Genomic DNA, 21,075 nt, shown 5'->3' with positions numbered 1-21,075 from the left:
CATGCTTGTGGAAAGATACCCAACTGCAATTGGCTACTCTAGCATTAAAACATGCATATTATATGCCTTACCTATCTCATAGGGCTGTGATACAGGCATGTGAAAAGTGTTTCGTAACTAGTAAAATGTTATACTGATATGTTTTCAGTTGTAATAGAAATGTATGAAATTTTCTTCTACTTAAAAAAAAATTTAAGTCCAAATAGAGGACTAAGTAAACTGTTATATTACATTGGACTTCAAAAATATAAAGAATATATAAACTTACTTTAATTTTCATCAAAAAATTAAAAGTAAAATTACTGTATGATCCAGCAATTCCCCTTCTGGGTACATACTCAAAACAATTGAAAGCAGGGACTTGGACAGATACTTGTACACCCATGTTCATGGCAGCATTGTTTACAATAGCCAAAAGGTGGAAGCGACCCAAGTATTCATTAACAGATAAATGGGTGAACAAAATGTTCATGCATAAAATGGACTATTATTCAGCCTTAAAAAGGAAGGGAAATCTGGCATATGCTGCAACATAGATGAACCTTAAAGATATGCTAAGAAAAACAGGGCAGTCACAAAAGGACAAATACTGGATGATTCTACTTATGAGGTACCTAAAGTACTCAACGTCATAGAGACAAAGTAAAATGGTGGCTGCCAAAGACTGGGAAAAGGGAAATGGAGACACAGTGTTTAAAGAGTACAGAATTTCAGTTTTGGAAGATAAAAAAGTTCTGAAAATGGATGATAGGATGTAGTACAACAATGTGAATGCTCTTAATGCCACTGACCTGTACACTCAAAAATGGTTAAAATGGTTAAAACAAAAGAACAAACTTACCTTACTTAAAGGAGAGGGAGCACCAGATCTAAAAGGCAACAAAAAAATTAAAACTGAATGTACTCAGGTACATTTACAGAAACATTTAAATTTGATAATATCACTTGGTCAAACATTAACTTGTTTAAATATAAATTTTTTAGTAATGGACACACTGTTTTTTAAAAAATACTTTTTATCTTTTACTCAATTATGACATCCTCTTCTAATATTTTCCATCCACTTAATTTCTAGTACTAGAAATTCTTACATTTAAAATTCTTTTCTATGTCTTTAGTAATTCAATTCTTCGAGTTGATCATTATTGCTTATGTCCATCAAAAATACACTGTCCCAATTGGAATTTTAAACATTTTGCCAAGATTTGGGAAAATATTTTATAGAATTAAAAAAGAAAAGCCCTCTGGTTTATTATTTTCAAAAGTTAGAAAACTCATTAGGTCAAAGTACATTGTGATTCATTTAATCCTATTTGTGTTGCATAAAAGGAACACCAGAATCATAATAATAAAAAAATCCCTATGAGCCCTGTGCCTGAAACGTGTCTCAGTGTCCATGTTCACACTCCTGAACCTTGTCTGTTCTTTTATGGCTGTAATGAAATTTATGAAAAACATTCCTATTATCTTGTTAGAACTAGAGGGAGCTTGAAAAAGAACAGTGACTTCAATGCTTGTTTCTAACGGAGTGAAGGAAAATTAGGAAGAAGTACACATTTTTTTTAGTTAGATTATGAGTAGCAGTGATTAGTGCCCATCATTTCCAGCAAAGTGCTTTAGAAATAACTGCCTAAACAGCTTACATGTTACTAACCTGAGTTGAGGAAAAATTAATAATCAAACAAAATGAATAAAAAATGTATTTCAATAAGAAGCCTACTGTCAGGGTCCTACAGAATGGCAGGGATGGCTTACTACTTATCACAGAGAAAATACCACATGTAGCAGTAGCAGAACAAAATTAGCAGAGATTTAGTAACTGAAATTCTATACAACATCATGAATTTTTGTTTTATTGATGTAGCAAAAGAAATCTAGCAGTTATTATATGCCCGCTTAATACTTTTACATTCAACTTCATTTTAAATACTCGTAACATGTCTGCCATTTTGTTTCAATTTAGTTTTTACTTAAAATGAACATAAATAACATAAAGTAAGGGCACAGAGATTTCTGACATATAATGAAGGTAGAAGCAGAAGGGTAACACTTAATTCAGTCATGTGTAGTTTGGCTAAATGTTACCTTAAGAGTAGCATATCCTATGAAGAAAATAATATACATTTATCTATATTATTCATTTCAAAGAGTTTACTGAAACAAATGAAACCACAGTGTTCTCTGTATCTACAAAAAGTCCTCAGGCACCTAAAAACCTACTACAGCATAAGGTTGAAAATTCCCCAATGAGTTTTTGACTAATAATTTCTCCACTCCTACCTTTTTTCCTTTATATATGTGGCAAAGGAAGGGAGTTAAATCTAAATAAAAATCCAACAAAATAATGGCAAAGAAAAATTAGAAGCCATTTGGCATGGTCACTTCCTAAGAATGAAAAAATTGAAATTAACTTGTTTACCTCTCAAGCAATTTTCAAAACCAATTCTCAGTGGTACTGACACAATGAGAAATACTATTACAAAAAAGAAGTGAGGATAACCAAGAACTTTTTGACATATTTCCAAACTAATACATAAAAATTTCTGACATATTCTATCCTCCATAGCAAGAATAAAAATATAGTAAAAATGACAGACCTGCTCTACCTGTTATTAAAGAACATGATGTTCAAATCTAAGTATAAAATATCAAAACTGGCACATCAGTTGCCAAGCTCCTACATGAACAACTATTTACTAAATGACACTTGTAATTAACCCATGGATTAAGCGGACATGAAAATCGCCTACTGTCTATGTCAAACTATCATGCCACTTACTGCACTGTATCTTAATTCTCTGTTCAAGTTTCTGGCTTCTCCAGTAGATGCTAAGTTGTTTGAAGTGAGGGAACCCATCTCAATGTTTCATACCCCCCAGCACTTTACAGAGCTCCTGGTATTGTGTAGGTACTGAAATACCTATATCTCTGTATTATCTGAATTTTAAATGACAATAATTCATGTACTCTTTATATAAAAAAATAAATTAACCAAAAGTCTTAAATATTATTTTGCATGAAACTAAATTATCAGGATGTGTGCCTCTGTTCCCATGGATCAGATCCAGCCTTTTACCAAGATTTTATCAAAAAGGTGAGAACCATTGTGAAGGGATTCTATCTTGAATAGAATAGCCTATCAAAATATTGCATTAAACTGAGAGGTAAACAACTTGCCAAAGTCTCATTATTCTTTAATGGTGGATTTAAGACTCCTGTCCAAGTCTGATGCTTGAAGCCTGTGCTCATTTCACATTCCAGCCTGCCCTGATGGAAATACAGATGAGCCTAGCACCTTTGTTCCTCTCTTAAACAATACATAAATTGCTTCCTTTTACCTATACCTGGGTTAGTGCTCTACCCTACCAGTCATTGGTTATTTCTCCTTTATAAAAGAAAATACTACAATATTTTATATACTGATAATGACATTTATTAAAGATCAATATTTATTTTAAATATTTCAGCTGGAGAAATCTAGTACACAGTGAAACCATGTTGGGAAATTAAATAAAACATGAATATAATTTTAGAAGTGAATCAATAACCATATAGTACTCTACCCTAAATTCTGTAAAATGCTACAAACAAGTATGTGGGTTTTTACAATGGACACAGCAAATGCCAAGGTTTACTTCCAAGTTGTTAATAGTAAGCTATCAAAAGAGGAAATTTTGTGAAATTTCTTATTCACAACAATAACCCCTACATAGTTCTGGTTATAAATGCTGGCTAGGAAAACAAACAAAAACCAAAACACAGGTGTGAAAAATCTGTCATCCAAATAATTTCAATTACAATAGAATTATCTTGCATTTTCTATACCTTCAACGCTTCGTAAACCCACATGTAAAATAAAATCAATTTCTCTCTTTTGTTCTGTGGAATCATAGAAAGAGACAATATACAAAAGTGTATCATACAATACTGCATAAAATTTCAAAAACAAATATCAGTGGATATAAGGCGATAAATATAAAGAGCATACATATTTTTTTATAGTAGACATTTGAAAAGGCTTTGTTTTATCCATTTACTTGACTTAGAGGGTAGAATAACTTTATACTTCTAGTGGAAGATAAAGAAAACAAGTTTAAGTAACTCATTTTCTTTATAAAATTATCTTTGGGCACTTCTGCCATGTGACATGAAAAAAATCTTCTGTTTAGGAAACAAATGAAAAAACCTTTGATTTTTAAAATCTGAAAGAAATATGTATCTATACCTACGAGAGATTGTTAGTCTTGATGTAAGAAGACCAAAATAAAGTAAAACCATTTATGCTAGTCACCTTGGGAGACAAATAAAAGTACAGTGAAAAAACACAGGTGTGTAAAATTGACAGAAATCAGTTTAAAATGTTCTAAATACCACATGTGGGCTCTTAAGAGTGTTTTTTGCATTTTTAGCAATAACTAAATGCAAAAAAGTCACTCAGTACAGTACTCACCCTTCACTTAAGTTCCCAGGTAAGCACAAACATACAAAGAAGAAAACAGTTAACTACTACAGTTCATTTACTTTAAAAATAGGGAATAAGCAAAAGACAAGTTCATATGTGGTCTCAGCCAACTCAGAAAAGAAATCTGACAAGCATAAATTGATTTTAAAAGAGAGAGAAAATGTATGCTTAGCAAAGGTAACTAAAAACAGAAGTTTTTATTTCACTGCTCTTAGAAATGTAACTATACATAGCTGAATCTTCCAAAAATAGTTTGCAGCAGCCACAAGGGGGCGAATTTGGACTAGAAGTAAGGGCTAATGAAATCCACTCCAGAAGGCCGCTTCTCCCGTGACTGCAGCCCTGGGAGATTTAACAAGGGAAAAGCGTGGATCTGTGCAGGGTGTGGGAGACCCTGAAGGGGAGAAAGTGCAGAGAAGGTGACTTTTCACTGATGCGCATCCTGCATCGCCCAAGGGAGAGGCTCTAAGTCTTGGGGATATGCGCTGTATTTCCTTAGCTAAAGAGGTTCTTCTGCCGCAGGAGCAGGGATATTTCTCAGGCTTCCTGCCTCCTTTTGCTTTAAACCTACGCAGCTCACTCACTTGGCTTCCCAGATACCCTACAAGGTGGCTCCAGCAGTAACTGGAAGTGGGTGCCTTCTACTGTGACTTAATATACTCTCATGTCTTCCTAGCTGACATCAACCTATCCACAAAACTCCGATCTTCCACAGCCTCACTGAAGCTGGGGCAGACGTGGCCTGTGGGAACAAATTTACTAGAGCCCCTGAGAAATCCTGCCATCCATCACTCCAAATAGCTCTGCCATAACTGCCTGAGACTCCTACACACACTGTGGCTTATCACTGAAAAATTTAAAACATGCAATAATTTGTATACTGATTTGGAAAAGATGATAGAAATAACACTTAGCTAATAAACTGAGAAACAAAAAAGTAACATCAAGACTTGAATCTAGATTCTGGGCGAATGCCCAGAGGGAAGAAAGCAGAAAGAAGTTGCATTTTGAAAGTTATATCATAGTTAAAATCCACCATCAGCCTACAACCCTGCAATGACCACTTCTTAGGTTTTCTCTACTTCTACTGTCAATCTACATGGAATAAATGAACCCACAAAGACATTTCAAGCTGACTCTATAGACAGAGCTACACAGTGTTCAGGTGGAGATAATGAAACATAAAATACTCCCTGACCTTTAGAATCAGAAAAATCTATTTAAACCACATATGTGGGGAAAAAATTGCCCAAACAAAGGGCATGATTAAGGAAGGCTTCATGAGATGGCCCTCCCAGGATGTATAAGCCCAGACAGAAACAAGGAGGGTAGGCATCCAAGAATAGCAGAATTATCATTTGAGCAAGGAACAAAGACTGGAAAGTACTGGGTCTCGTAAATACACAAGTTTGACACCTGCTAGAGTGAAGAAAAGAAATGGAACCTGGACCTTTTTTTTTTTTTTGCATGCAATGAGGAAAAATACTCATAAATGTAAGTGCACAACACAAAGTTATGACAATCCAGTAAAACTGCATTTATTGCTGCTTGTTTGCTACTCTCTCTATTAAAAGATCTCTGAGTAAAATGTAAGCAGCATGCCATTCTTAATGGTTCAAGTGGGTGAGAGTCTTGAGTCTAAAACACTATAATTGAGGGCTTAACAACATAACAAAACTATTCTTGTGGGCTTGTTAACATCTCAGTGTTCAAGACTGTTTGTGAAATTCTGGTTGTTTTTTTCACTCATCCCCAATGATAACAGCCCCAGTTTTTAAACATTAGCAACTCTTTCTCTGTGTATTGTGAATCCCTTCTAAGGGCAAGTGCGGTCAACATAGGTAGAACCTATTAATTTGCTGCATTAGCTTGTAGATAGACAGCCTATACATGAGAGTCACACTTTTATAAGTTAATGGGAAGGAGGGGGATTTTGAGGGAACCCAGAAGAATTACAATAAAACATACCCTAAAACTGTAGTAGTAAGTATAAGTTGTACCATGATAAATCTCATTGTATAAAGAACGACTGGCATTTTTCATCTTACTTAGAATATACAACTAATGCGTACTTGTTTCCAGGTTTCTTCCCTTCTAACGTATTTAGATGCTGTTCAAGGGTCTCCATAAGACTGCTGGGAGCCTACAATAAGAAAATAAAAATAAATTTCTGTATTGCTTGCTTTCAAGGTAAATACACTGGAACATCACTGTAACTTTGTATGGCAGAAGTCTGTGGGTGGACCCCAATACACATGTGAGATAATTTCATTCCAGGTTCTCTTAGTATTTAAATATTTAAATTCTATGGAATCTCAGACAGTCCCATCTTATATAAACTTAACTCCACTGAATAACAAAGAGTGTTACAGCGTGGTTTCAGTGTACAGATTACATTGGATAAACTTTTCCTAAGGTATTATTTATATGCAGTAAACCCAATTTAGTCAAGTTCACCATACGTTTCCATAAGACCACAGTGAAAAAAGAACAGGTATTTGTATCCAAGTCAAAAATAAGTCAAAATAAGTGCCCAAATACAAACTTACAGAAATTTGAAAATACAGTAAAATCTCACTTATCCACATTTGACTGATATACTCGGAAAATTGCTACTATATTTTAAAAAGGGGGGTGGGTGAGTGATAGTTGGAAGGAAGAATACAACTTTAGTAATAAACAACAAGATTTTCTCATTGAACTATTTAATTTATACATATAATAAAGTTACTTTAACAAATATAGTAATGTTATAATTGACTGTGTATTGGCAGATTTGATATATTTCAACTGTTTTATTTAAAAAATGACTGTTTTTATAAAAAAGTAACTGACTGTTTTTATAGTTTAAGCAATATAAAGTGATGGCATTTTACTGTATATTAGAAAGAGAAATAATAGGTTCATATAAATATTCCAGCCCATCTATTCCTCAAGCATTAGAAATTTAAATTAAACTTTCTCAAATCATTATAACCTAAATGAGACCTTAACAGCAGCGTAGGCATTCAAAAAATAGCATTGCATGAATGAAATATGTAACTACATTTATAGTTACATTGAATTTTGACAATTGTTCTTTGTATTAATATGAAATTAATTTTGAAGGACTTGAAAGTATGTAACTGTTGAAATAGCTCACATAATTCAAGGAAATTCGTATCACTGTACATTTTACATTGTACCTATAATGACAAAAATAAAATTCGTATTAAACTTTTTAATTCTGAAAGTTAGGTTTATTTATTTAACATTCATTTTAATTTCCCAAATAGACCCATAAACTGTAACAGCAATTATGTGATTTTATATATGTAATTATATGATTATTGTAAGTGTAAATTACTAAGTGAACCAAACATAAATTTATAAGTATAAATAAATTACTAAGTGAACAAAATATTAATATGATCAAAGTGATGAAGGTAAGGTAGAAAGAAACAGCTCTATGAACATTATCTAAAATGTTATGGACTATAGTGTACAACGAATAAGGACTATAAGGGGATATAATAAGTTTAGAAAGTTATAAAAATAAAAGTTTAAACTGTAACTCAGGTGAAAGTGGATTTACTCAACAAATTCCAGTAAACTACAATTAGAAGTATGTCTCCAAGTATAAAAAAATGAATTTTTAAGAGATAAAAGAAATTTTGCTCTATAGAATGGTCAACTATAAACATTTGCTCATTTAATAAAGAGAATGTACACTGTAACCTTAAAAAGAAAATAAAAATGATTATCATAATTTTTAGGTGAATTCACATCTGATATCTACAAACTTTCATATTAATTATCATAATAATAATTATAATTGTCATATTAATGGAACCTAGGAGCCTGGGCCTATAACTTCAAACTTTTCATATTTCCCTTTTTTTCATTGATATCACAATAAGGAAAAAATATTATCAAGCTGTAGATCCTTTCTCTAGTTAGAAGACTTAGGTCATCGGAATGTTAAACACAATGTAAAAAAAAATGTGATTTTATGCTAAACCTGTTACAAAAATGCTATTTATAGGTAATAAAATAGAGAACAACATGGGATAACAAAAAAAAGAGGTAGTATTTTCTTCTGTAATGTTTCTTAGTTGTCTAAAAACAACAACAACAAAAACTCAGAACCAGGAAGATAGTTTGCAATTTCATTCTTTTTGCAATTTCTTAATAATTTAAGGGGGGAAAAATTAAAATACAATCACAACAGTCACAATAGTTATTTGATCAAGAACACGGACTACAAAATTGAGTTCTGTTTTTAAGGGAAGATATTTTGTAATACATTGCACATAAATTAAATTTGGAGCATTTTACCTTAGAGGCTTAAAAATTCTTCATCATTTATATTATTTATAAGGACTTATGAAATCTAATAGAAATAAATTCTTCAAATGTATTAGGCAGTAAGTAGTAGGCAATAAACAAATACTGTCTCAAATGTCCAAGGAAAAGCTTTGAGAATGCCTCTGCTGTTGTAAAAGGAATTGAATATTAACAAAGTATAATTATCAGTATCTTTAGTTGCTTATTTTTAAAAATGCCAAAGTCAATAGACCAATCAGCTGGAAACACCAGCCCAAAGAGCAAGAGTCAGCCTGTGAAAGCTAAGGGATAACAGCAATATATCATGGTTACCGATTCATCAGTGGTACAGTCTTTAAAAGGCGACTTTTCTTTACCAGTAGTTTTCAGATCAACCAGAATTCCTGACATCAAAACCTAAGATGTTTTTCATAAACGGAGATAATTTTAAATTTGGATCGTGCACTCACACACACCAAACAGGAAATAATATTTTGAAAGTCCTTTTCTTAGAACAAATTCATAGATAATTTTGAGTCCAGAATCAAAACGGATGCATTCATCTACAATTCAGATGCTTTAGATTCTAAAGCATCATTAAAACCAAATGGGAAAAAAAAGCAACCAAAAAATCATTCAAAATTTTGATCATTAGATCTAAGAAACCAATTGAAAGTGCTGAGGAGAAATATTTCAGTTCTGATATCATATTCACTTCTTACCCCTAACAGCACTTTTCAATGTTTTTAAAATTTTTTCACTGATAGTCATAAATCATTTAAATGCAGCTAAGATGATATTATATGCACAATTTAAAAAGGGCTACAGACGTCCATACTAGTATTTATTGTGCATTTTCTAACCTAAAATATATCTTAACTCCCAGTCAATAGGTAGCCCTTCTGGTCTCCATCTCCTCTTTAATCATCTCCCATGTTTGGTGTTTTGTTCATTGCCATGGCTAGATTCAGTGCCATCGTGGCCACAGAGAAACTTGGCAGAGAGCAGAACCTAATCTCAAAAGTGTTAAACTGAGTCCACACAACCTGGCATTTCTGACCCACCTCCAGATTAATGCTGGTCTAGCACCCTCTAAAAGATTAACCCTACATAGAGCAGCTTACATTCCACTTTGGACCTGTCTATACTGTCAGAGTGGGTCTAAATCTTCAGTTCAATTACAGTTCTCCGTTAGACCTGTGGAAGGGGCTCTAAATAAGAATTAGGGAGTGTTTAGTTCTGTTGCTCATAATCTCAACAGAAACCACAATTGGGTAATTTATTAAGAAATTTCAGAGGCACACGATTCTCTTGTACTGAGACATAAATATATGCTAAGGAAATGAACTACAGATTTTTTTTTTTAATGAGGAGGTAATTTTAAAATAAATGTTAATAATTAAGTTTATGTGGCTCTTAAGGTCATAACAAAAGTAGAGGATATGAGATAACAGATTCTAATGAATCTCTACCACAAAAAGCTTTTACCTAGACCCAGGACAAGATTTTACCTTAAGGATTTGATCTCTATTCCCCAAATTGTGATAATACACAATGTATATCACTAAATAAAATATTGTCTCTGGACTTCTTGAGAGAAGAGATTATATAAATTATAATATTATATATAGTATCATTAAAAATTAAACCCAAGTATGTGAATCCTTCTTTCAATGATATACTATAATCTTCTAATTTTAAAAACAAAAAGGTAGTATGTATTCTTTCAAACATTTTCTTGTCTCTCTTCAGACTATGCCCAAACTGAGACAAATGAGGACCTATTTTCTTATTAACTGAGAGCCTCTCTAACAATACAGCTAGTTTTTCTTTTATTCTACAGTGAGCTGTCTGTAGAGTTGAATAAAGATGAGTTAGCATTTCTAAAAGCTATTCATTAAGCTAAGTATTTTAATATCCAACTTTCTAGGTTAACATGCATTATTTATTTGGGCTATTTTACAAAACTTAAAATGAAAACACAACAATTCTCTTTGCTTTTTATTAGTGATATAAAATTCAAAAATCTATATTTAATAAAGAGAATTTTTTATAAAGAGATTTTTAACAGTACTTTGTGCACACTTAATTTTTTAGCCATATCCAAAATGATACCAATATCTTACTCAGATAGTTATCTGATCATCTTCTCATACTAGCAAAAATATTTTATACTAATATTCTGTCTTCTAGGAGCTCTCTTCTAACTTTTAAGTAAAAAATATAATGCCATCATATTCTGAACTGTTCTGTGAATTTTGTTTATGAAAAATTCTTGGTATTTCATTGGTATTTTAATGATATACAAACAGAGACCAATTACATTGGGTTTCTCTAATTTTTAATAAAAATTTAAGGTTAACATTATTTTAAATATGGAAACATTTTAAGGAATTAAAGAACGTAAATTGTTAAAAACATTTTGATGTTATTAAAAAGTGAAGTGGATAATCGTTCATTATGACATTTTTCTTCTATTACAATGATTTCTTTATTTACAAAGACAGAAAACTTATATATTCATTACTGGTGTATAAAACGGCTCTATAATCTCTCCTACTATCTCGACTGTGTCTAGTTGAAAGAAATGTTTGGGATAGAAATTTACCACAACAGAATGAAGAGCTGATTAAATAAAAATAGTTCCTGCCAATTATGAAAAAGGTCATACAGTAATTTTGTACATGTGAATGACCTTGATTTTTCACCTTAGGACCCTCTTGACAAATAAAAGGATTGCTAAGGAAGCCCACTACTGTTTTTGCTTACTAGATGGCCCCCGGAAAAATCACTCATCTACCACTACTACTTTTTAAACAAGATTCTTTTATAATGGAAATTCCTCCACTTCAAAGGGGAGACAAGAATCAGTGTAGTAGAACTATGTCAGAGTTCACACAATTCACACCCCTCCTTCATCCTCAGAATATGACGAAATCTAGAAGCACAAATAGGAAGAACAGTTGAAATGTTCTGATTATCATGCCTACGAATAATCATCTTCATAGATACAACACTTTTTTAACATTATTCAAGGCTTCCTTTGGACTCAAGTTCAAGAATGAAAAGATGAGCTCAACAAGTAAGCTCAGTTGCCTTTAAAGAAGAGACTGTCATAAGGACAGAAAAATCTTCATATTACCACCAGAAATATATTCAAATAGCTAGAAAAAATAAGCGAAAATAATTGCTAAGAAAGTTGGTTGGCCTAAATTCAAAATACACTAAATGCTTAGAAGGCTATGGCCTAGGTAAGACCTTTTATGGCAAATTATGGAATAATAATTTCATGCACACTGAATCTTCCACTCAGAGAATCACTTACCTGTGTGAGGTCAGGAATGTCACCTTTATCAATGCCAACTTGCTGTGCATTAAAAAGAAAAGAAAAAGACATTACTTAGTGGGAATTTAATAAATGTAACTTCTCTTAATTTAATTGAAGAGCATCACAGAATTAGTTAAAACCACAGCTCAAACTTGGTATATTAATCTCGCTTTGAGCATATGCTCTGTGTAGTTTTCCATCAATATGATAAAACAATGATTTTATTAATATAGATATCACAGGTGTACAGAATTATATTAGAACCAAAATATAGAACTTAAGAAACTGACGTGTAAAATTTAAAGGTTTCCTCCATGGTTAACAGCAGCTAAAACACTGAAAAAAACAAAACAATGCTTCAACTAAATTTAAATAGTTAATTATGCCAAGTAAGTTTCCTGTACAGGCAATGTTCATTTTTTTAAATTTATTTTTAATAAAAAAAAAACTTACTCAATTTATTTAAACAGAAAACCCCTCAAAAAACAGTTCATCCATTTCTCCCACCTCCATCACCCACCTCTTGTAACCACCAATCTGTTCTCTCTCTCTATGACCTTGGACTCTTTTTTTTCCCTAGATTGCACATATAAGACAGATCATACAGCATTTGCTTCCTCTGATTTATTTCACTTAGGATAATGCCCTCGAGGTCCATCCATCTTATAACAATGGCAAGGTTTCATTCTTTTTTATGGCTAAATAATATTACATTGTGTATATTATTAATGTATATGTAACATTTTCTTTATCCACTCACCCATCAACGGACACTTAGGCAGTTTCCATATCTTCACTAATATAAATAACGCTGTAATGAACATGGGGGTGCATATATCTTTTCATTAGTGTTTTCTTCAGATAAATACCCAGAAGTAGGATTAGTGGATCATACAGTAGTTCTGTTTCTATGTTTTTTAAAGTATCTCATCTCATATTTATTTATTTATTTGATTGGGAAAGCTTGCATTCCTGGCATTTTTGGTTGGTTTGTGTTTTTTTTTCTTTTTAAATTCAATTTATTGGGGTGACATTGGTTAGTAAAATTATATAATTTTTTGAGGAACCTCTATACTGTTTTCCATAGTGGTCGTATCAATTTATATTCCAACTAACAGTTCACAAGGGCTCCTTTTTCTCCACATCCTAACCAATGATTGTTATTTTTTGAGTGTTTTTTTTTTTTTTTTTTTTTTTTGATAAAAGCCATTCCAACTGGTATGAGGTGATATCTCATTTTCTATTTGCATTTCCTTGATGATTAACGATGTTGATCATCTTTTTAATGTATCTGTTGGCAATTAGTATGTCTTCTTTGAGAAATTGTCTATTCAGATCTATTGTAAATTGGATTATTGTTTTTTTGCTACTGAGTTGTAGGAGTTCTTTATATGTTTTGGATATTAGCCCCTTATCAGATATATGGTTTTTAATTATTTTCTCCCATTTGGTAGGTTGCCTTTTCATTTTGTTGAGGATTTCCTTCGCTGTGCAGAAGCTTATTAGTTTGATGTAGTCCCACTTGTTTATTTTTGCTTTTGTTGCTTTTTCTTCTGGTAATAGATTTAAAAAATTATTGTCAAGACTTATGTTAGATTACTGCTTATATTTTCTTCAGGAGTTTTGTGGTTTCAAGTCTTATGTTCAAATCTTTAATCCATTTTGAGTTAATTTTTATGTATGGTGTAAGAGAGTAGTCCAGTTTCATTCTTTTGCATTTGGCTGTCCAATTTTCCCAACACCATTTACTGAAGAGACTGTTCTTTCCATATTGTATATTCTTGGCTCTTTTGTCATACATTAATTGACCATATAGGTGTGGGTTTACTTCTGGGCTCCCCATTATGTTCTATTGACCTATGTGTCTGTTTTTATGCCAATACCATCCTGTTTTAATTACTATAAGCTTTATAACATAGTTTGAAATCAAGGAATGTGATGTCTCCAGCTTTGTTCTTCTTTCTCAAGATTGCTTTAGCTACTTGGAGTCTTGTGGTTCCATATCAATTTTAGGATTGTCTTTTCTATTTCTGTGAAATTGCCACTGGAATTTTGAATCCGTATATATTGCTTTCGGTTGTATGAACATTTTAACAATATTAATTCTTCCAATCCATGAGCATGGAATATCTTTCCATTTATTTGTATGTTCTTCAATTTCTTTCGTTAATAGTCTGTATACCGGTCTTTCATCTCCTTGGTTAAATTTATTTCTAGGTATTTTATTCTTTTTGATGCAATTGTAAATGGGATTGCTTTCTTAATTTCTCTGACAGTTCATTATCAGTGTAAAGAAATGCAACAGATTTTTGTGTATTGATTTTGTAGCCTCAAACTTTACTTGTCTATTACTTGTAACAATTTTGATGGGGGTTTTTGGGGTTTTCTATATATATCATGTCATCTGCGAATTGTAAGTTTCACTTTTTCCTTTCCAATTGGATGGTCTTTATTTCTTTCTTACCTAATTGCTCTTGCTAGGTCTTCCAATACTATGGTGAATTAAAGTGAGGAGAGTGGTTATCGTTGTGCTTTCCTGATCTTAGAGGAAATGCTTCCAGCTTTTCACCATTGAGTCCGATATTAGCTGTGGTCTTGTCTTATATGACCTGTATTGAAGTACATGCCTTCTCTACCTGCTTTGCTGAGTTTTTTTTTTAAATCATAAATAGATATTGAATTTTGTCAAATACTTTTTCTGCACCTATTGAGATTTTTATCCTTCATTTTCTTAATGTGCTGTATCACATTGTCTGATATGCAGATGTTGAACCATCCTTACATCCATGGAATAAATCCCACTTGATAATGGTGTATGATACTTTTAATGTATTGTTGAATTCAGTTTGCTAATATTTTGTTGAGGATTTTTTGCATCTATGTTAATAAGAGATAATGGCGTGTAATTTTCTTTGTGGCAGCTTTATCTGGTTTTGGTATTAGGGTAATGCTGGCCTTATAAAGTGAGTTTGGAAGAGTTTCCCCCTCCTGTATTTTTTGAAAGAGTTTGAGAAAAACTAATATTAATTCATCTTTGAATGTTTATAAGAATTCACCAGTGAAGCCGTTTGGCCCTGGACTTTTGTTAGTTGGGGGATTTTTCATTACTAATTCAATCTCTTTGCTAGTAATCAGTCTGTTCAGGTTTTCTATTTCATCTAATTCAATCTTGGTAGGTTGTATATTTCTAGGAATTTATCCATTTCTTCTAGATTGTTCTATTTGTTGGCGTGCAATTGTTCATAATAGTCTCTTATGATCCTTTGTATTCCTATGGTATCAGTTGTAATATCTCTTTCATTTATTTTTATTTATTTGAGTCCTATCTCTTTTTTGTTGGTGAGTCTAAATAAAGGTTTGTTAATTTTGTTTCCTTCCTTCCTTCCTGCCTGCCTGCCTGCCTTTCTCCTCTTTTTCTCTCTCCTTTTTCTCTCTCTTTCTCATTCATTCACTCATTCATTCATTTAAATTTATTGGGGTGACAATGGTTACTAAAATGATATAGGTTTCAAGTATATGTTTCTGTAATACATCATCCTTTGCCTTTTCTATGACTAGATCAGTCTCGCTCAGTCTGGACACTATTGACATTTTGAAATAATTCTTTGTTGGGAGCTGTTTTGGGCACTGCAGTATATTAGCAAAATCTTTGATCCCTACCCACGGGATGCTAGTAGCCCTCCCCATCTTCTCTATTCATTCACTGATATAAGTGGGGTATTAAATTTCCCTACTATTATTGTATTGCTGTCTATTTGGTAGTTAGAACCAAAAATGTCTCCAGATGTGTCTTGGGGAGGAGAAGGGAGCAGAACTGCCCAATGGGGAGAACCACTGGTGTAGGAAATACTGGCCCTCAACTTACTAAATCAAATTACTCTGGAGATTCCTCCCCAAAGTACAGACTTTAACTGCTAATGACTGAACTCTGGCTTTAGGGAAGCCACTGATGCTTCCCTATAATCACTTCTATTATACAAACTATGGAAATTATAAACTAAGGCAACTTCATTCCATTTATCTCCATATTTTAATACCTCTTTAGATGATCCATTAAAATATTAATATGAATGAAGTTGGCATTTTTTATTATATTTTAATAAATATAAATATTAAAAAATATTTTTTCAGCTAAAGTTGGCATTCAATATTATTTTATATTGGTTTCAGGTGTACAGCATAGTAGTTAGATATTTATATAATTTACGCAGTCATCACCACAGTTAGTCTAGTTACCCACCTTGCACTATACATACAATTGCAACAACATGGATGGACCTAGAGGGTATTATGCTAAGTGAAATAAGTCAGAATGAGAAAGACAAATACCATATGATTTCATTTGTATGTGGAATCTAAAGAATAAAATAAATGAACAAACAAAACTGAAACAGACTCATAGATACACAGAGCAAACTGAGTGCTGCCACAGGGGAGGGCTGTTGGAGAGCTGGTTGGAAAAGGTGAAGGAATTAAGAAGTACAAACTGGTAGTTATAAAATAGTCATGGAGAAGTCAGCATTTTTAAATAAATATATTATGTCTCCCTAATATTAGAGTCACTTTGGTAAAGGATGATGTGTTTCTATTAAATGGATAATTTGGTTAAAGACACAATTGAGGAATTCTTCCTTGACATTGCTAATTTTACCACCCTGAACTTCTGAACCACAGTGTAAGTAGAGGATTGAGCTGAGGTGTGATTGTATTGCAGAAATCTCCTCACTTTCCGTCTGCAAATATTCTGGGAGACATAACTCCTACGACTTGGTATTTACCTTGAAATAGCAAACTGAAAATAACTTGGTTCTATAAAAGGGAAGTGTGTTCAGTAGAAATGCCTATTACCTGTAAAACCAACATGTTACAAAGCTTCAGTTGCCTGCTTTAGGACTCTTTCATACAGTCAGCCCTCCATATCCATGGATTCAAACAATCATAGATAGAAAATATTTGTAGTAAAAAGTTAAGTCGCTGCTGAGGTGTACGAGGTATGTAGTTAGGTCTATGATGGTTATGTCTACATTGAGCATGTATAGGCTCTTTTTTCTTGTCCTATTCCCTAAAGAATACAGTATAACTATTTATATAGCATTTACATTATATTAGATATTATAAGTCATCTACGGATGACTTAAAGTATATGAGAGGATATGTGTAATTTATAGGCAAACACTTTGACATTTTATATAAGGGACTTGATCATCTGCAGATTTTGGCATCTGTAGGGGGCCCTGGAATCAAGCCTCTGTGGATACTGAGGGACAATGACTCTTTAATAACACAAAACATGGTAAGTTTTCTGCACTTCAATGAATTCCTTTGGGAAATTTGACTATTTCCATAGAAATCATTCTACTACTCTACATTTCTTTTAATATGATGAACAACTTATTGCTAACATTTGCCAAATACCCAAGACAGCTAAATTTTTTAAATGACATTCTGGAAGTCCTCTACACACTCTTCAGGCAAATGGTACTAACTACAGGATAGATATTGGGTATGAGTCCATACATCCACATACATTATACGAGTACTAACTGGAAGAGAAAGAAGTTTTGTACATTTGTCAAAAATTTCTGTATTAATCAATTATAACCAATCCACTAACACGGGTATTCAAACAATTAGCATTTAAATTATGAACAAAGTAATTTTAATGTGAAAGAAAACACAAATGATTATGGTGATCCATTGCAATTTAATGTTTATTATATTAAAAATAGTTTTGTAAATTAATATCCACTCCATAAAACATTAATTGTAATGTTCAAATATAAGTAAAATATTTATTATTCAGTTATTTAAAGACAGGCTCTCAAAACGATGTCTTGACTTTTGTAGCTCTCATTTACAATGGCCTGAATTGGGCCTATGCTAACGTCAAGAGACACAAAGTAAAATTTTACATGTAAAAATAGAAGGAACTGATAAACAACTACCCCTTTTCTCATGGAGACTTTGAGCTCAGCGTCATTAAGCTGATTAGAGAAATGCATATCCCAAATGTCACATACCCAGCTCCTTAGTTATCCGATATAAACAATAACAAATGAGAAAATTGGGAAGCATGTACACCAGGAATTAGTGGAACAATGAAATAACCCGCTCTGGGTGCTTAGGCATAATTGATATTTTCACAGAAAGAAATCAGGCAAATTTTACTATATTATGTTGATAATTACAGTTAAACCCTGGGAAAATCACACCAAATACAAAAAATTAAACTTGTGTAACAGCAAAAGCAAAAGTTTCAAGTAATTCTATCCTTCCTTAAAGACCAAACATGAACATGCTTTACTATATATGTAATTTATATAAGCTAATCTTTACCTTTTGTTTCCCATGTTACATAAAAAATAGTTTTACTCTGATCACAAGCCATATGGACCAAAGTTGAAGAGGTAGCATTTTACAATATTATTTTGGCCTCAGAATTCGAATTTGACAATTATTATTCCTGCGAATAAATGAGACTTAAAGTATAACATGGGCTAGAAGGCTTTTGAAATTGTATATATGCTTGTTCTGTGCTCTCTCCTCAAAATAGCAAAAACATAAATCCTCAAAAACATGGCATGAATGGCCCACGTCCAAGGCATCATATGCTTTGATGTTTAGCTTCAGAACCCCCTGCACAGAGCACCTCTGCCAGTCCTAGCAATCAGTTAGTTGACATGCAAGATAAAAACCCATTTGTCATCTTGCCAAAGGACTACAATAACAATGTCGTAATTCCCAATATAAGTATGAATCAATAATTGGATTTTATAAGAGAAAAGACCAACTTACAGATAACCCAAGAACATCCACTATATGGTTACAGTTATTTTGATTAAGTATAAAAACATCCTTATGAAACAATTTATAAACTTTATAAAATCTATTATATTTTTTATGTTTTATTTTTTCATTGCTTCAATCATTGACAAGTAAGAAAGGTCAGATATTTTATGATTTATCATTTACACACTAAGAATGGTGGACAGACTGTTCTAAGGCTTTTTTCTAGAGTTCAGTAAAAAGTAAGCACTTTCTTACAATCAAAAATCACCATTAGGTAGAATGGAGGAATGGATACCTTGCAAAGCAGTAAATGAGCTCATATCCATGAAACCTTTATTTGAAGACAGAATGATCATCTAATTGGGATGTAGGAGTGCAAAGTACAGCTCTGAATGAAAAGTTGGATGAAATGATTTTTAAGGTTACTTCCAACCCTAATACAATGTAACTCTGTGGCAGAATGTCTTGCCAGACTATACATTTTATCATTTACTCCAGGTACATGAGCTAATATTTCAAAATCATAGTCCCACCAAAGCTCAATATTACTTACCTCTGCAACTTTGAGAAATTCAGACACTCTTGTCATTCTAGTTAGAAATCGTTTGTAAATTTCTAGAGCATCTTTACATTGTCCTTTCTTCATTTCAAAAAACTTTTCTAGAAGAGATGGACATTTTGAAAAGAGTTTTATACTTGATTTTATTAAAGCTTATATTAACAGTATTACTTAAAACTTAAATATGTTTGAATCAAAACATTTGGCACTAAAATCTATGAGGTTCTAAGCACCTAAACAAGGGGACCTGAGTAATTTAAAAAAGGTGTTATGTTCTAAGATATGTCGCATGAAACAATTCAAATAATGAAAACACAGTTAAAGCAGAACATAAGAATTGTCACAACAGATTCAATTCATGTCCCATATATAGCAGTATTCTGTTTTGGAAAACAGCATCGAATTCTTTATAACAATCTCAAAAGTTATGACTGCATTCAACAGCATTCTTATTTTCTTACTAGCTCACTATAAACCAATAATTTACACATCATAAAGCAATCATCTATAAAGTTCCCTGAATTAAAGAATTCTCTAAATTATCTACACCCTGTATAAATTGATACTTCCTTTACTGACCATAAATTAATTCTTTCAAAGATTATAAAGTGTCTTTTAGTTGTAAAATAGTGAAGTTTTGTGAAAAACATTTGGTTTACTAAACTCTTTATGACCTTCCAATCTATAATTGTATCCTCTTGCTCAACCTGTAGCTTTCTAGACAGAAAAGCAGAGGATCCATTTGCTGTTGTTCTTTTCTGCACTCCTAAGATTAGACTTCACAGTCACTAAGGTACATTACACTAAGCTCCATTACAATTTCAGCACGAGAGTGTATTTTTCTCCACAGTTTTGAAGAAAACCAGCAGTTTATCAGTGTTTTTGCCAGCCAGTCATTCATTAAGTCACTCAGTCAATAATTACTGACACTGCAGATGGAGATATTGTAGGCCAACGTCTACAACAGCTCCAAGGCAACTTGGGTCACAACCGATGGCTCAGTATCTCCATTATTTAATATCGGCACATGGTTAAACACATGCTATTTCTGTATTCTCCCATACTTTAAAGTCCTTGATTTCATTCAGCATGTAATTTTACTAGCTCAAAAGTATTTTTAATTTTTTCAAGAAAGGTTTAATAATATATAATTACACAAAGAACTAATTATTGAGGGTAGCTACTCATTACCTCCTGTTGATAGTCTTTTCATAATTTTACTTTTAGCGCGGACCACCCCTGTAGGGTACTCAAGGGAAGCAAAAAGATCAAGAAAATAAACACATGCTGTGTTCTACATGTAAAGATTTGAGAGGGAAGTGAGTCTTTTAAAAAATAGGCACATCTAAGGATGCTTTCTTCTTCCACTCTATCCTGGTTTTTAATGATACAGATAGAATTGTGGCGTGATAAAGGAATAAATCTTTTTTAGTTTAAACTTTTGAAAATAAGGACTTATTCTGGTAAAACATACTTTCATGCAAAACTAAAGATCAGAATAAAGGTAAGGACTGAAATAATAGACTTGGGACTCATCATAATGGAGATAATAGGTTTTCCAGTGAAGAACATACTACAGAAAGAGAACGGTAGATGACTAGAAATTACCTTTAGCAAAAGCTCACATTTAGG

General features: G+C 32.5%; 1 protein-coding gene across 14 annotated transcripts in view; it reads right to left on the bottom strand.

Moving 5' to 3' along the window:
- Positions 1 to 21,075, bottom strand: part of SNAP91 (synaptosome associated protein 91) — a 131,235-nt gene that overhangs the window by 59,948 nt on the left and 50,212 nt on the right. For all 14 annotated transcript variants that reach the window (XM_088795575.1, XM_088795573.1, XM_088795577.1 and 11 more), the window contains exons 8-11: positions 19,438 to 19,544; positions 12,093 to 12,134; positions 6,535 to 6,605; positions 842 to 869 (exon numbers count right to left, since the gene is read on the bottom strand). In XM_088795575.1, coding sequence (XP_088651701.1) covers positions 842 to 869; positions 6,535 to 6,605; positions 12,093 to 12,134; positions 19,438 to 19,544 — 248 coding nt within the window. The remainder of the gene's footprint in view (positions 1 to 841; positions 870 to 6,534; positions 6,606 to 12,092; positions 12,135 to 19,437; positions 19,545 to 21,075) is intronic.

Source organism: Rhinolophus sinicus, chromosome 2, assembly GCF_057876585.1.
Source record: "Rhinolophus sinicus isolate RSI-liver-muscle chromosome 2, RSI-T2T, whole genome shotgun sequence".
NCBI classification, from domain to species: Eukaryota; Metazoa; Chordata; class Mammalia; order Chiroptera; family Rhinolophidae; genus Rhinolophus; species Rhinolophus sinicus.
Note: the sequence above shows the minus strand (reverse complement) of the source record. Positions and strands in the feature narration are given on the sequence as shown.